A 17,970-nucleotide genomic window follows, 5' to 3' on the forward strand; every position below is an offset into this window, starting at 1 on the left:
TGAAGGTCACTCTAAACAAACCTACGTCCTGAGGACCTCACTGCCATTGTCCAAGCTCGCTTGGCCCCGGCAGATGAACCTGAGGATTAAAGGGTGGGCTCAGTTCAGCACAGGCTGTGTCTCACCTAAAAAATCCATTGCACAGGCTGGAAAGGTAAAAGACCTTTCCCCAAATCTTCGTTCGCGAAGACTGGCCATTATTATTTACAATATCTCACACTAATCAATAGAAGTGAAAAATAACTCTCCTTTCGCTTTCTTCCTAGTCATTCTGATGAACATTTGACAAACAGAAGGCAGCAAGCATACTGATCTGACCTGCTGACATATCAGATAAATATCCACTTCTGTAAGAGCTATTAGGGCAACTAGTGGTGCACAAAAATGTTCAGGATGAGCAGCAAAAGCAAATTACCAGGGCTAAATCAAACATTTTAACTAACCCCCAACCTAGGTAGCAGTGCCAACTGATTGCAAATAGCAAGCTGTACATATATCCTTACCTCTAAGCAAACTGAACATTTTCTGCCTACAAAACTTCTCCAAACCACCAAAATTTTGAGGCAGCGATCAATGACAATACTAAAACCACAGCCTTTTTCATCTTCCCTCTACTTCTCAGAAACATAAATTACCAGTGTGAAATATGGGTTGGTGTTTTCCAAATTACAGTCTGGGCTATGGCACTGGCTGACGTGTGACTGAAACCCCTTTTTGCTCTCTCAAGTGACTCAAGAAATAAAGCTGGACCACTTCCATGTAATTGAAGTCTGCCTGCCACAAAAGGCACTGTACTCATACATTACATGCAAAAGTTTTGTGAAGTCTTAAAAATACCTTTGAGCCATAATAATTAAAAATTTACACTCAGGCTCTGGATTGGGCTCTGGAGAAGAGAGGTTCATAACTTTCACTATGACCATCTCATTCCACCCCCAAAACCAGTAGCAGGACCCTACCCAGCAGCGTTACATTATGATTATCATACAGTTGTTTAAGCCTTGTCAGCTCAAAACCAGGCAACTATTTTTAGCGGAACCAGATTATGGCAACATTAATAGACCTTCAGTAAAGGAAATTCTGTACTTGCCACATCTTCAGGAGCACAAATGTGTTCTATTAGTTCAGGCAGTGGATTATCAGACTTAGCTTTTCTAAGTGCATCAGCAGTACATGTTGGTGAATGTAAAAATATACTACAACTTCACATCTGCTATAGTCTTGCTGAGGATGACCACTGCAACAGAAGGTATTCATCCCTTAAAACAGTATAATACACATTTGTGAAATAGCCATGATTTTCCTATTCTAGTTCATGAGGGACTAATATGAATGTTACCTCATCTAGAGACACCTGGACATGACTGACCTTCACCCTCTGTCACTTGATAGTCAAAAATTAAAATTGTGAAAAGTACGATTTTCTTCAGTCTCTTTTAAAAGCAATATAAACCCCAAGTTACGTATAAAAAAAAAGTTTATGAGAAACATGAGGCTGCAAATCCAGAAGCAGCACTCACCAGAATTACTGGGGTCCAGAAAATTGTCTTCTGTGCTACAGGCTGCACTCCTTGCAACTATGGTGGAAGGGCTTTCCTGCTCTCATAGAGCTCAGAGAGGTGAAAAAAAATCCTCTACTCACCAAATAATGCCTTTAGCAAACCTTAACGTAAAAATCCCAAAGAAAAAGAGAATTTCAGGCTTGGTGTCTTCAGCAGTGTCAAACGTGGGGATGTCCCTATTTAGACAATCAGCATTTGTTATGGTCTTCCCTGCACTGCACAGACAGTCCTGCTGCTAATCCCCCAAGGAAAAACCATCAGTTACTTTCTCCACAACACTAAACATATTTGATTTTATTTTATTTCAAAGTTTCATTTATCCACAAACAAGTAGCCTTTTATTTTCTTTGTATTTACCACAGTTACACCAGTTTTGTTTTAATCATAGGGATTTATTTTGGGTTTTCCAGCCTTCCTTATTGTCCTGTCTGTTACCACAGTTACAGTGTTATCACACTGTCAAATGAAGCATTAGATATGCACAACACCTACAATATTTCTAAAGTGAGTTCTTAAATAATAAAAAAATATACTTCTAATTAAATACATATTCTAATATTAATTTTTCTGAATGATCCTTAGCTGCTACCAACTCATTTTGCTGTATTATCTAAATTATCACAGGAATACACAAGACCTTCATATGACATGCATGTTACAAACACATTTTATCATCTCTGTAAACCTCTACAAAGTAACAGACAGGGATTTTGAGAACATAACATAAAGCAGTATTACCCAAATCAAGTTTCCCACTTCTGCCTATATATTTCAGCTTTGAATTAAAATCCAACTTAATCTACTCTTGCCTCTGCATAGAACACTACCAAACTCAGAAATATCCCAAGCTGAGATATGTATGTAATTTACGTACAAGTACCAATCAAACACCAGTGTTTTAGAAAAATCGAGTTCACAGATCTTACTGACAGTCCATTAAGGAAAGAGAAGGGGAGAAATAAGCAACACACAGACATGTCACTGAACTAATTGTGTATGATATTTAGATTGAAAATACAGTATACTTAATATCCCCCATACAGCAAACAGGACATAAGGAACTTTTTCACTCCCTTTGCATTTAAGCCCCTCCACTCTGAATCACTAAATTAAAATTCACCATGCTCAGCCTAGCTGAACTTGTTAGATGTCCATACTGAAGTAGCTTCTTTGAAGTTACCAAGAGCTGCATCCCCATGTTGCTGCCATGAGTTTTTGCTTCTCTAATAACTGTTAAATCTTCAATCTTTTCATGCTGTGATTTGTTGGCTTTTTCTGCTAGTGCTTCATTTTGCAAGCTGATCTCTAAAATTTCCCTTTATATTCAAAACAAGTTTCCTGTGGTTTCCCCAGTCAATGGAACACTTTGGTTTTTACTTCCCTGCAAGGTAAGTCTGTCTCTTTTAGGGGTGGGGACCTAATACTCTTTTAAGCACATTTCAAAGGGCATTATTTTACATTTACTCCTGGTAAAACATCTTCCCTTTCTTTGCTTTCAGAAGCTTCAATTGCCAGTTAAATCAATGGCACTCATCCCACCGGCTTCCCAAAGGGTTTTCAATAGCATCTCACCACTGCAGCATTCAGAAGTTACATTTGCATATTGCCTCTGGAGGTGTCAGTGTCAGGGAGAGGAGACATGTTTCTAAAGCATCTGAATTCATAACAAAGTGTCATACCATGATGGTCAACAGATGCACTGATATACAGATATTTACCAGCAAGTTATCTCAGCTGTACCAAGCCAGTCATCCTATAATTTTTAAGTTCTCTACTTACATACTAACTCACCCACAGAAAAAGGTATATGGAAGGAAGCACCTGTCTGGTCATATCTAACACATACTATCATAAGTCCCCTAGAAAACTTTCAATGAACTGAATACATTTCACTTTTATGTTATTAAGTAGTGCCTTTGCTATTCACCCAAAAAGCTGCACTAGCACCTGGCTGTCAATATACACAAATATTTTTACAGACTGCATGTGTTCGCGGTCATTTAGTACTCTGTGCTTTTCTTCATGGCTTGTACAAACACACCCATCCAAGAACTAACTCTACCTGTTTCAGTCTTTTAGGAGTATCTGCTTTCCCAAAACTGTTAAGGAGGAGGTGCAATATCCCAGAAAAGCTCCAGATCACTTTCCACCGGAGCACTCAATGACAAATTACAATAATTCGGAAATGGCACTCACTTTTCCTCTTGGCACCGCACCCTGTAGTCCACACCTACTTTATGATTAGCTAGAATATCAAAGTTTTAGGCCTGCCATTTACAGTTTATGATGTCCTAATCTACAGCAAAAGCACATTCACTTTGCACCACTTTCTACCCCAGCTGTTTCATTCCATACTTCCTCATCTTCCTTCAAGACATACATCTCCACAGAGGTGATAACCACACACTAACATGGTAATGAAGTTTCCCAACACAATGTTACTTTCTCAGGAATTAATAACTTTAACGGATGGAAAAAAAGAGGTAGACAGTTTCAAAATTGATCCCAGAAGGTATGCTGCTAGTTAAAAATTACTAGGTATGTTATCATCCCCTATCTGAAACACGTTACCTTTCTCGTGTTAAGCTTCACCAAAATAATTTTTCATACTCTACTGAACAGTTTATTGAAATTCAGAGATACAATGCTGCACAAAGTCCCTCCCATACTGACCCTGGCAGGGCCAAGCTTTGGTCAGGTCACCCCACACTCAGCTCCAGAATTCAACATCATGTTTACCTACTCCATCTCTAGCACATAGAGACTAGAAGCACTTTAGCATTTGTCCTCCACTGTTTGCTACTTCTTTTTGTCAAGGCACTATACGTTCCCAGAATGATTTGATTAGATTTGTAATTTTTCCATTTGCTTTAGAGCAAAATCAAACAGGATGAACTGTAATCACTTCTGAAATGGATGTCAGTGTGATGGACATGACACAAAATGGACATGACACAAAATCTTTTTATTCACTCCTGTTGGCTTTGTTGTTGGGGTACCACAATGGTCCTTCTCTTTGTGATGGGGAAGGGAAGAAAATCCTACAAGGATCTAGCACTTGCTGTCAAGGTAGACTGTGCCACACTCTTATTACTGAGCCATGGCATAATCCATGAACAACCTCCCCATTATCAAGCAGCAGGTAGTATGAGGTTGTAACAGAAAGTCCTGGAGGTCACCTCTGTGCCTTTTTTTCAGACCACACTATGGACAGAAACCCTAAGACAACTGATATGGGGTTGCTTCATGCCCACAACTTCCGTGGGACAGCATCATTCATGGCACATTGTTTGAATGTGCAGCGCTTTAGCGCTCAGCCCAGGCTCCACAGCTCTGCCTATGGCAGTGAGTAGCACAGTGCTGCAATAGGAGCAGAGCAAAGCAGGTGGTGCTGGGGATCAGACATTCATAACGTGTTTTGTAAGGGACTGGGAGGGTCTAGCACCACAGTGTGAACATCCTTTTTCAGAGGACATCATATACATATCTTGAGTGTACCCTCCAGCTACATTTCATACAAAAGGAATTTGGTGTGCTCCATGGCTACTTCCACAGTGAACTAAAGAATAGCACGAGGAAGTAAAAGATGATCAGAAAATACATGTCCAAAGCCCATTTTTCATATGAACTGAAATCTCTGTTACAGGTGCAACCCTGTGGTCCCAAATGGCATGCCTAGAGCACCAAGACCTCTTAATTTGCCTTGACCTACACAAAATTGATAAAACTGCATTGCAGCCTCCCACTATGATGCTTTTAGGAGCATGAATAGGAGCATGTGCTGCGCACCCAAGGACAGGCACAAGAATATAAAAGTATGATGCTTACTAAAATACAGAAGGATTGTTCAAATAGTGATAGACAAAAGGTGCAGTTCAGGTCTAGTTTTGAGAACCAATCAAAGAAGTTCAGGCTACTGGTAGGAGGTAGGTCATCTGGTTCACTCAGATGTGAGTCTGAAAGTGAACTAGCACATGTGCACTGAGAATGATCATGCTACCAGGACACTAGACTAAAATGAGGTGCAAGATAAATTCCCAATCAGAACAGTGGAAATCATAAAATACTTTAATCCTCTATACAAGAAGATTACATGCAAACAAGTACTAATAAAGGAGGGCATTGGGAAAATGAAGCAGTGTTTTCTTTTATTATATAAGCCTTTCAAAACTGTAGCTACAAACTTACACATCATCTTCCAGCTTGGTGTTTAGTTACACTCTGAATTACACTAAATCTGCCATCTAATCCTTTGGCAAGACAGCTTTTGGGGTAGTCAGATGACATGACTTCCAAAGGCCCTCCCAAAAATAAGGCAGTACAGAAAAAGATGGCAGATGAGCTTCAACATCGACAAACACAAGGTAACACACCAAGAGAAAACAAATCTAAATTATGGGTACATGATGCTGAAACTGCAACTAGAAGTTACAACTCAAGAGCTCCTTAAGTTGACACAGTTCTCTGAAAACATCATTGACTAAACATGCAGCTGCAACGACAAAAAAAGCTGGTAAAACTTAAAGGCAAGTATTATTTTCAAAGTATAAATAAAACTTAGGTACACCCACATCTCAAGTACCGTGACACTAGCCTTCACACCACAAAAAACATGCAGTGAAATTAAAGGAGGCTAAGAGAAGGACAAATAAGAAGACAAAGAGAATTACAATATTAAGGCAAGTAACTGCTCACTTTAGAGGGGAAAACTGGGGGTGGAATTGGTTGCACTTAACAACCATAACGGACAAAATGAGTGGAAACAGCTATTCATCTCATCCTGCAACACTAAAGCTGGGAGAAGTCTCTTAAGGCACAGATAAAAGTGGTAATGTACTTTTCTATGCAGCAAGCAGTGAAGAACTTCTCAATCTTGTTTCTGCAAGAGACAGTGTAAGTTTGGTAACAAAGGTATTCAATACATTCACAGACAATAGGTCTCTAAATGGTTATTTAATAGGACTAGGCAGAGTTGTACTTATAATATCCTAGATATAATTTTGAATAGCATAGGAAGACAAAGACTGGACAGTGGCAAGGCTGACCTGCTTTCCCTAAATAGTCTCTCCAACAGCTGTTGCGTTAGATGAACCATCCATCTGATCCATTAGGATAGTTCTTATAGTAGTGGTGAGCTTCTTTGTAAGTACTATAAGTAGTAAGGAGATGGAGGAACCTCCAAAAAGACAAAAACACTTCACGAAGTTTAGAAAACCACAAGGTGCTTCAACTTCAGTAGGAATCTTCTAAGGAGAGAAGGAAAAAGTTTTCATTCACTTTTCAAAAAGTAATCTTAATTTTGCCATATATTCACATACCAATATCCCTTCCAAAGTGTAAAAAAAAAGCTCAAACGAAAACAACAATAATCTACCCATTTTCAAAATTCCTGCAAGGTTTTCCAATGCCTGCTGGTCCCTTCCATAGCCCACATGAATCCCCTGCAGTTCTCATATTTAAGAAAGATTAAGCAATGAGAGATGCAAACTTTATTCAAATGGGAACAAGACATTAATGTATAACGCAACCGTATTTTCTGTCCTCTATCTCATTTTTCTTTTACTGGCATAAGTGAAGGTTTTCATTCAGCTCCTGGTAATGACATTCCCACTGTCTCATGAGTTTACAACTTGTAAATTAATTGCAGGAATACTTCAATGTCTTGTATAAATTTTTTTAGAGTTTTGTAAAACTAAATATAAATTGACATCTTTTTGCAGTTCCTTGGAGTTCTTTAGGACAATTATGCAGGCAGCTTCTGTAAATCTTTAAAACTGCTTCTCAAAGTTACTCTCCAGAATACTTTGTTAAATATTTTTGCAGATCCAGGCCCTCTGAGTTCAGCATAAATTTTAATACATTTATGATGTCTAGGAGCAAAATTAGATTCAGTCCAAGTATGTCCTTGTATGGTATTGGCTGGGATAGTTATTTTTCTTCCAAGTAGCCAGTACGCTGCTGAGTTTTGGATTTAATAAAAGAATAATGTTGATAACACAGTGATGTTTTGGTTGTTGCTAATCTGTGCTTACTCTAAATCAAGGGCTTTTCGGTTTTCTGTGTTCTGGGAGGAAGAATGGCCAGGAGAGCTGACCGAAACTGGCCACAGGGATATTTCATGCTTTTACCATTTGCCTTTTACGACCCACATGTTTGTTGTTTGCTGGGGCTTTTTTTCCTCCCTTTTTTTAAAAAATATTATATTTAGTAAGAACATTTGCCGTAAATCAATTCATTACAGAGCTGCCAACTGTTGCTCCTGGTTAAAACTGAGACAACTTTATTCTCGTGCAAATTTAAAGCTTGTACTTTAGCTTAACAAAGTTCTAAAAGTTTAAACGAACAAGAAACCTTTAAGCAATGTTTTAATTCTTCTGTGTTTGATGAAAGCTAATTGTAACTTAAAAATCACCTGGCTGTGATTAATATTCACCTCGCTCATCATCACCTGAATTCCTATCATACTAAAATGTCAAAATCGACTGTGAAGTTCAAATAATAAAAATACAGAAGTACAAGCAAACACCACCAAAAACTGGATCTGAAATTTTGAGTATTCAAAAATCTAAGTGTGCATGTGCTTTTCAAACTGAATTTATTTCTAGTGCCACCTTCCTGGAGCCTGAGATCCTCATCAGCACATCACTATGCAATGCACATCACTATGCAATGCCTGCATCTCTAGCAAACACTTTTATACATCAGTCGGAAATATTCCTCAAACTCCATATGCAGTTCAGTCATCCTGACTGCAAAATGTGCAGCCCTGTGCAACAAAATTTCCAAAGCCAAACTCCGCAAAGGCACAAGTATGCTACATACCTTGCTTCTAAAGATTAAGTTTCAAACAAAGACCACCTTTCATCTCCCTCCACTCAGTGTGTTCATCCATTGAAGGCAACTCTCAGAACAATCCTGTAATTAACAGAAGCAACTGACAATACTCACACTTCTGATATCTGGAATTACACAAGAGCTGTGAGTGCCTGATAGGAGTCATGAGAACATCAAACTTGCACTTGGCAAAGCTGCAATCGGATTATTGATAACTTGAAAGCAAGTAACATTCCCCTAACTGAAAAGCACTACCACACTCATAAAAATGAAAACAAAGTAAAAGACTTTTTTGTTATCTGCAAGTTACCTGCAAGTCACTTTCTTACTGACTGGGATTGATCAATTAGTTTTGCAGGGTGTCACTGTTACACCAGCAGCAGGGAATACAACAGAGAGTCCCCTTTACAAGCCTGGGAAACCCAAAAGCCACTTATGCCTGATGCAACACGAACTGCTCCTAGTAAAAACAATAAGCTACTCTGAAAGCATATTTATATGACTAAAGCAAAATAAAAAACTCTACTACCACACTGAAGCCTTTAAGCAACAAAGTCCCTTGTTCATCTTTCAAGAGTCAAAATATAGTATCAGACTCAATGTTGTCAAACAAGACCCAATTAAAAAAAAAAAAAACAAAAAAAAAACTGATCAAGTGGCTTAATTACTAAATCTAACTGCTAACTCACATTTTTGAAAAAGGTCATCAAAAGTCTTGGTTAGACACACAATACAGAGTTGTCTTCAAGAACTCCTACCTACTCCTTTAAACTAAGCAATTCTAAAATTCACTTTGGTTTCAAGCAACATGAAACAACTGAATTTAGGCAGTAATAGTAGGGTTACCAGAAGTCTTTTATGCATGTACTGCTCATGTAAACGATTCAGTGCACTACACACATTAAAAAAAAAACCATAAGCATAGCTTAATTAATTCATTCTCTCTTCCAGGAAAGGAAAATCTCACATAATTTTTCACACAGCTTTATTGCCTTTTGTCTAACAGATGTTAAAATCTAAGTTTAACATATTTAGCAATGACCAAATACAAATACAGCAATATTAGCCCTGCGGAACACTTTTTAACAGGGAAATGGCAATATCATCTTTGTAGCACTCTCCTTGAGAACTACTACTTGTGGCTGCACCGTTTCCTAGGAACAATTACCAGAAAAGGTGAAGAGTGGCACAAGAGACAAATATCAGACCCTCTGTTCTACCTCCAAAGGGGGCTCCATTTCAGAAAAGCATTTAACATGGCAGATGAATTACCCAAATCTGAACAGAATGACTTCTGGTAAATCAACGGTTTATGGATGTTCTAAGCCACAACTGACTGTTAATCATGGTATCTTCTGGCGATATGAACAAAGCACGTTTCCAGGTTATTGGACACAGTCAGCACCATCTTATGGCTAAACACTACAGAATTCAACACAACAGGCCATTATAGAGATCGGGTGAAAAGAACAATTATTTTACCTTTTAAATGGAAACAAAGGATAGATTCCCCCACAACATGATTAGTGTGGGGAAATACATGCAATATAAGCTGTGTGATTCCAGTTGCCACATACAGCTCTGTATGTAATGCTGTATTAAACATATTTATGGAACAAAAATGAGAAGATTCTCTGAAGATTAGGATTCAACTCTTGTCATTCAAAAAAACTATTTATACAAAATACAGAAGGCCTACATAAATATCTGAGAATCTGTGAGTTACTGTGAAAATTCACTTACTGCTTAATGAAAGCTGAATGCTAAAAAGCGATTTCAAATACGACACAGAAAATTTAACATACCCTCCTGGTCGATTCTTCTGAGGGAACAATCTCCAGAAACTCTGGATGTAACAATCAGAACCTACACCAGACAAGTAAGCCTAAATGCTGGACCAGGAACAGTAGACTTGAAACCCTGGGTGTGTTCTGGCTACTATGAAAGCACAAAGACACATTGTGTCTGTATGGCTTACGTAGGAATTAGGCAATTGAGTTAAATGATTTAAATGCGGTAATGGAAAAGTATTAATCACAGGGAACAAACAGATGTATGTCACCAAAGGAAAGAGTAAAAGCACATTACCCTTTAAATCTCTCCCCATGAGCTTGTAAAATAGGGTGATTACCCAAATCTGAACAGAATTTTTATAGCATCATTAAACCTTCTATCCTGCTATAAAATTGTTCTTGCTACTGGGAGTTGTACCTGAAGATCACATCATACAGGATTATCCAGAAGAGAGAGGATGCTGTGGACCTCTCAACTCTGAGAAACACAAGTTTCATAGTAGTCGGATTTTAAAGAAAAAAATTACAGCTCTGACTGTTGCAAAAATGTAGTCTCATTTGTGCTTGAAGGTGAAAACAGCTACTATGATGTTTTGGCAAGATGAAGGAGAGAGGAGCTGCCAGTAGGTTTTTAGACTGGATGGATTATCCTTGACTGTGACCAATTCCAGCTTCTTGAGACAAATGAAGAAAATTCTTAAGCAGGCAATTAAAAATAACACAGCCACAGGCAAGATTTCTTCCTATCTCACATCACTTAGATGTTATTTAAACTACAGACTCAGGAAGAACAGATACTATTGTTTACAGTTGCTGGTGTATATTTTTCTAGCTTTTAGTGCAAAACTCGATATTCCTACCATTCTTCTTAAAATTCTATTATGCTTCTAGATTCAATCTCCTCTGGTGACAAGCTCCATGGAATAATACTTAATCTTTTCTCCTTTAACAATTTTATTTCCTTTTCAAACACTGACAGCTCTGCTGTTCTTGTATTATGAAAAACATGGGCACAAAGTCATGATACTTCTTTGTTACACCATTTGATGGTTAATCTTTGAAAATACAGCATTTTTCCTTTATCTTTAAAGTTCAGTCAAATCTTCAGTCACTCTTCCAATTACAAGAATGTCCCTTCTTCTCATGCCTGTACATTATTTCTGAAACAGTGAGACCAGAACTGTATTTGCCCCTCTCTCCCCCCATCCCACTTTCAAAATGAGCAAATATATAATTAATTTTCTGTCTTTCTAAGTAGTATTTCAGATATGCAAAGACAGATAGAATAGGAACAGTCTGAGGGGAAATGGACAGAACAAAGCAGGACTGAAAAAGTAATGACAAAACATTAATCAGCCTGCTGAAGGGCTGCAGGGCAAAAGGAATTTATTTTATTTCAGCAAAAGACTGAATTTACAAGTAAAAAAATGTGAAAGATTTTTTCTCCAAGTAGTTACATAGGTCTTTGTCATCATTAATCATTAATGGGATAAAGCACAAGAGGTGTAGATACAGATCTAAGTTCACACACAAACAAGCAGAGTATTATTATTTGAGGAAAGGGAATTCGTCAACAAATGCCCATATTCAGACTTCAACAAGGAGTATCTTCTGGACAGGATCATTAGAGTGGGTCCGGTGGGTGCCTTCTGGCTTCCCTCCCACCTCCCTAGCTTCCATGTGATAAGATATATTTTTCAAATGTGGAAATGCAGTCCATTCTTAGCAATTTGCAACCTAAGCTGAAGAAGTTCTTTCCCGTTTCCAAGACAGACTACCAACGTACATTTCAAGCAACCTACTGAAATTTCAGTATCAGAAGTTATTAAAAAAAACCAAACTAGCTGACCACTCAATACACTCTTACAATACATGAACATAAATAGTTATTTATATCCACTTATATATAATTATAAGTGGAAATATTATCAGCAACTCTAGGCAACATTTATATCAATGTTTACCCACTGAGAAAAAACACAGATACACAGCAAGCAGCTCTGCAGCATCAGTGCTTGAAAATGTTGGGTTTTATCCGAACACTGGTTTTCATGTGTTTTTGGCCATGACTTCTAAAAATGCCTTTCTTTTGTACAACAATATTTTCTGTTCAGTCCTAGAATAAATCTCTCATGAAACACTTAAAGCTAATTAGAACTTATCAAAAGGACAGAATGACTTTTCTTTCTAGAATGTTCTGGTCTTACTTGTAACATTCACGTTTCTCCGAAAGTGTGTGTTTCTTTAAGCTTTCCTTTTTACTTAAAGAAAAACAGTTATCTGGAATCAATAAAACTCTGTATTCAGAAAAGTGTTTAACATAACTGGCAGATAGAAAAAAATGCATACTTTTTCATTGACCCCACTAACAGAGTAAAACTTTATTCTTCTCTGGATGCAGCAAATAGGTAAATAAAGAAAATTTAAAGAATACTATACCTACCTCTCAAAATAATATTTAGTTTTAAAAAAGGATTCCCTATAGATAAGACAACATGTAAAACAAAAGCTCATACAAACACATCCCTCTTTCCAAAAGTTTCTTAAATCGTTTTAATTGTGCTTTCTCAGCCAAAAGTTTTCCACTGTGTTTAGTGAATCAAATCATCAATTAATGTATTATATCATCAGAAGAAAAAAAATCATTAGCGACATTGGATAGGAGAGAGTTTGCAGGAACACTACAGCTGACAGAGGCACAGGCAGCAAGACCCTCCTCTTGTTTAGCAGCAGCAAGATCAATTTCAACCACCTATGCAACCACAGCTGAGGTTAGAAAACTACCCTCTAAAAGGCAATGCAATCTAGTGCTAGCTGTCCTTCCATATCTTTCTCAAAATACTCCCTTTCACATACCTAGGACAGTTTCTCCTATAGTTTAATGGGAAGAGGATGACACATAGCTGCAGTAGCCTAAGCCAGAATGGGGCATCTCCTCCAGCCCCAGTGAAAAACAAGGACACCTCTTAGTAACCAGAACCCATCATCTGGTATGACACTGCAGTCTTGCTCACACAAGGACCAACTTAACACAAATACTCAAAACCCTATAGTTTGAGCAACTGGCGTGAGAGCATCCCCCTAGTATATATTACTGATGTGTAATATACTTAATGAGCTGCACCACATGTGTAAGTGATGCGGCAAAATATGTAAACCACCAAGAGTGATGAAAATAAGTATTGTTATATTCAAAACTTACCAAACTCCCTTCTGACATTAAAAAATGTGCATCCCGTAGAGGGGAAAAAACAAGAGCAGCAAAGCATTTTCATGCCTTGTTTTCCAAAGGTATACTAACCAAACAGTAACATTTCTCAGAAGTTCATACAGACCTCACAAAAACAGTTTTATGAGTTGCTACTGTGAGGTTTTCTGAAAACAAAAACTGAGATCCTCAGGAGTTATGCAGTGTCCAGCAAACGCCAACCATTATTTTATCGTAGGATTGAACTGCAGCATGGGACACAAGAAAGACAAGCTGTATAAAGCTTGTTGGCTGCTTTTTTCCTGTCTCATGACAAAACCATACTAACTTTAGGACCTTTGACCTTCAGATCTTTCTTCCCTTAGAAACATCTGCTTACTCTTTAGCAAGCTCCTGGACCCGAGGGAGAAAAAAAAAAATCTTCCAGAAAATCCCAGCAGAACCCCATCCCAGTTTAGCAGGCTTCGCAGACCTCACAGAGGCTGAGAATAGATGACATATTCCCACTCAAATCCAAGAGCTGAAGTCATGAGTGACCTGTCGTTGACTCAGCCACTCAGTTCTCCTACCATACAGAATCACAGAATTGTTAGGGTTGGAAGGGACCTCTGGAGATGATCTAGTCCAACCCTGCTGCCAGGTCAGGGTCAGTGAGAGCAGGTGACACAGGAATGCATGCAGGTGGGGTTTGAATGTCTCCAGAGACAAATATGAAGACCCTAAACCTGCCACACACGCCTCCTTGATTCATGTGTCTTTCCAGACAGCACCACACATCCTCCGGCCAGGAGATGCTGGGCAAGATGGGGTACACTGGGTCCCCAATGGAGAAATTACAAGTCACCGGCATAAATAGCAAGCACTCTTCTTACATTTTAATCACAAAGAACATCTGAAATAATAACATCATGCTTTCTGCCAAGTGATGGAAGTATCCAAAGGCATTCCTGCCAGGGCAGCACCGTTGTGTCATTTTCCAGAGGACGGGGAGCAGACAAGAAGTTACCTCTTCACACCCAAGGCCTCTCCTCCCTTCCTCCTTCCCTCCATCACCTCATCCCTTCCCCGAAGGCCCTCCCACCTCCCTGCCAAAAGCTCCTCGGATCTCCTCCCACCCACCCACGTCCCGAACGCCCCCCCCACACACCCCCCACACCCACCCCCGGCCCCCCGCACGTCCCCGTGTCCCCCCAGCCCCGCCCGCGCTCCCTTGACAACCGCAGCGCGCGCCGGGCGCGGCCCCGCCCCAGCCCCGCGTACACAATGGGCCCCGGGGCGCGCGGCCGCGCCCGCCCCGCGCGCCCCCGAGCGCGGCCCCGCCCGGACGGGATAGGGGGGTGGGAGGGAGGGGGAGAGGATAGGGGGGTCCGCGGCCGCCGCCACCCCCGCCCTGGCCCCGCTCACCATCGCTGCGCTTGATCTCCACGTAGATTCCTATCTGGATCTTGCCGAAGTTGGCCGCTGCCATCGCTTCATGGGGCGTAAGAGGGGAGATGAGAGGCGCTGCCGGCCGGGCACACGGAGGGGAGGGAAGGGACGGGAGGGAGGAGAGGCCGCGCAGGGTAGGGGCGGCGGCGGCTCTGGGCGGGCGGGACGGGCGGGCGGGAGGAGGAGGAGGAGGCGGGAGGAGAAAAAAGGCGACAGCCGGATACAACAGGCGCTGCGGCCGCTGTTGCGCCTGCGCGGCCGTCGCCGCGTCACGGCGGCTCCGGCCCGCGGGAGGGGGCGGGGGAGCTGTGCGGCCTCCTTCCTCAACCCCTCACCCACTGCACAACCCGCACCACCCCCGGGAAGGGCCGTTCCCGCCCGCCCTGCGCGGCCTAGCCGCTGGCCGCTGTGCCAGCCTCCACCTCCGGGACCTGTCCCTGCAGCTTAGGGACACACGCACACCCACAGCCGCACCCGCCCATTTGGCATCAGATGGTGTCCGAGCTGCTCCGAAATGTTAATGTAATAGCTCTGCCTGCTGTCTGCTCATGCGCCGCCCATGTGCCAGGCAGAACGGCTTAGGAGCAGTGTTCCTGTTCCCCAACCCGCCAACAGCGCTTGGGTCCGAGAAAGGCCCGTGGTGTGACTCTTGAGGGTGTCCTGTGCAGGGCTAAATGTTGGACTTGATGATCCTTGTGGGACCATTCCAACTCAGAATGTTTTGTGATTCTATGAAGGCCACCCCATCAACAGCATCCATCCATCTAGGGAGCCTACGGGAAAGCTGGAGAGGGACTCTTGATCCGGAACTGTAGTGATAGGACAAGGAGTAATGCATGCAAACTGAAAGAGGGGAAATACAGGTTAAATAATAGAAAGAAATTCTTCTTTGTGAGAGTGATGAGACACTGGAACAGGTTGCCTAGGGAGGTTGTGGATGATGCCACAAACCTTGCAGTCTTCAAAGCCAGGCTGGATAAGGCCTTGTGGGAGGTGTCCCTGCCATGGCAGGACAGGTTGGGACTAGATGATCTTTAACGTCCATTCTAACCCCTTAACATTCTATGATACTATGACCTTTGCCTCATCACTGCCCCATGCCTTTATACAGCTCAAATAAAAATAAACGACACTTCATGTTCCACAATTCACTATCGTGACTCCTGTACCCCAGACCGCATTACACATCACCCCTTGGGTTTCTCCTGCAAGGATGGTTCCTGGCATGATGAAGCTGCCTGGTTTAAAATTGTCCTTCCTGCACAACTTCTGGTGACCTTGAGCAGCATCACAATAAACTCCCTAAATACTTGCCTAGCAAAAACTAGTCTAGTAAAAATAATCCCCCAATCCACACATCAGCGGGTAATATGGAATGACAGTTGACACAGTGCCACCTCCCTGAGAGATTTGCCCTTCCAGCCAGCCTGTCACCGTACTTCTATCACCTCTTCTCCCTGCCTCCCCACTGTCAGTTTCATATTGAAATCAGTATGACTCCTGGAAAGTCAAAGTCAAGAAATCAGGGCTCCCAATTCCTACAGCCTTTATATATATAGCTGTGGTGGTACAACTTCCACCCTGGGCCACACTATGATCTCAGAAATGCTTGTTAGGCCTTGACAAACAGCAACTGTGCTAAGCTACTCTTGAGCTTATCAGAAACACTGTCTGTTGTCAGGAACTTATGTTGTCTAATAAGCTCCTGGTTTTTAACCAGTGGTCTTGGAAACTTTTTTTTCTTGCTGAATAACAACCCAAGTGGAACAACATTTTTGTTATTGAACTTTCAGAGAAAGTTACAGGCCTGAATTGTGGCCAGGATGGAAAATTGCTATGACTAAAGCCCACTCTCTTGCAACCCTATACACGGTGGTCCTTTGAGCTCTTCTGGACTGTTTTACTTATTATCAGTTTGATTAAACCTTCCCTGATGTTTTTATGTAATGTAAAAAGAAAAACACTCAGATACTCAGGTTAGATGCAGAGTAATTGAAAAGCACCTCATTTGAAATAGTTAAATAAGAAACAATAAATTGTTTTTCATGTTATTTGATCTGTGTATTCCATAAATGTTAAACTGAAAAATTTGAGAGGTAAATTATGTATAATTTTCTGGAAAATTATTTTACTCCTGTCACTGCAGAAATAGATGGCTACTTTTATATATATTATTAATGGAAATTATGAAATCATTCCACTGAGCTAACAAAGGTGTCTCTTAGAAACATATACACAACCATAAGTATTTACAAAATGAGATTCTACTCTAAAATAAAATAGGTCTTAAGTACACATAAATCTGGAGTTAACCCTGAAATCTTTTGAAACACTTTGGCCTTAGTGCAGCAAATCATTTTAGAATGTCCTAAACTTTAAACACAAATTTTAAGCTGACTTACAAAAATGACTCATAATATATAATTGGTTTGCTGTATGCTCTTTGATAACTGAGATTTTTTGTTATTGTCATAAAGTACATGTGGAAGCTTTCATAGAGCACGTCAGTCATGTCCAGAAAACTGCTTGTGTGTGCCTGGAAAATGAACAGTGTTAATAGTAAATAAATCCAAAATATTTTTAAAATATGACAAAGCATTGTAGGAAGCTTTCTTATGGGATAAAGATCCCTAATTGGTTGGGGTTTTTAAGCACATGTTGGGTTTTTTTCTAAGCAAAAGCTTTCAAAACTGTACTCCTGAGTACCAGGTCTTTCTGACCTAGTATTCTAAATATATGTCTCTTCACAATTTCTGTTAATAATATATATGCAATCCAGCATTTAAATAGAAGATTGAAAGTTCTGAGTTCCCAAATTTAGTTACACATTTTTAATTGAAGTACAGGAAAATATTATTATGTAGACTATTCCATTTTATTGGCCCCCAACATAGACTTTCTCTGATCATTTTTTAGAAAGCATATTCATGGCTTCTAAAATAATGTTTACAAAATTCTCAGAGTGGTATGTGTCTACTTTTTATGTGTCCATACATGCTGCTTTTGGCAATACAGAGAAATAATACAATTACTGAAGCTTTGGCATTCAGTTCAAAACTTTGGCTGCTGTTGGATTAGTAATCCAAAATAGTGGAAAATTATCTTGCACCAGTTATATTTCAGCTGTTATAAGGGATTCTTCAGT

General features: G+C 40.2%; 1 protein-coding gene across 5 annotated transcripts in view; it reads right to left on the reverse strand.

Annotated features, from left to right (window-relative positions):
* The window catches only part of KIF2A (kinesin family member 2A), a 59,281-nt gene extending 44,272 nt beyond the window's left edge, over positions 1-15,009 (reverse strand). For 2 of the 5 annotated variants that reach the window (XM_027671382.1, XM_027671384.1), the window contains exon 1: positions 14,802-15,008. In XM_027671382.1, coding sequence (XP_027527183.1) covers positions 14,802-14,865 — 64 coding nt within the window. In that variant the 5' untranslated portion in view covers positions 14,866-15,008. Of the gene's footprint in view, positions 1-14,801 lie in introns of all 5 variants that reach the window. The other 3 variants (XM_027671386.1, XM_027671385.1, XM_027671383.1) reach the window with 2 other exon arrangements.
* Positions 15,010-17,970: the final 2,961 nt, after the last annotated feature.

The sequence above is a fragment of the Neopelma chrysocephalum genome, unplaced genomic scaffold (assembly GCF_003984885.1).
Source record: "Neopelma chrysocephalum unplaced genomic scaffold, ASM398488v2 Primary Assembly neopelma1_97102, whole genome shotgun sequence".
NCBI classification, from domain to species: domain Eukaryota; kingdom Metazoa; phylum Chordata; class Aves; order Passeriformes; family Pipridae; genus Neopelma; species Neopelma chrysocephalum.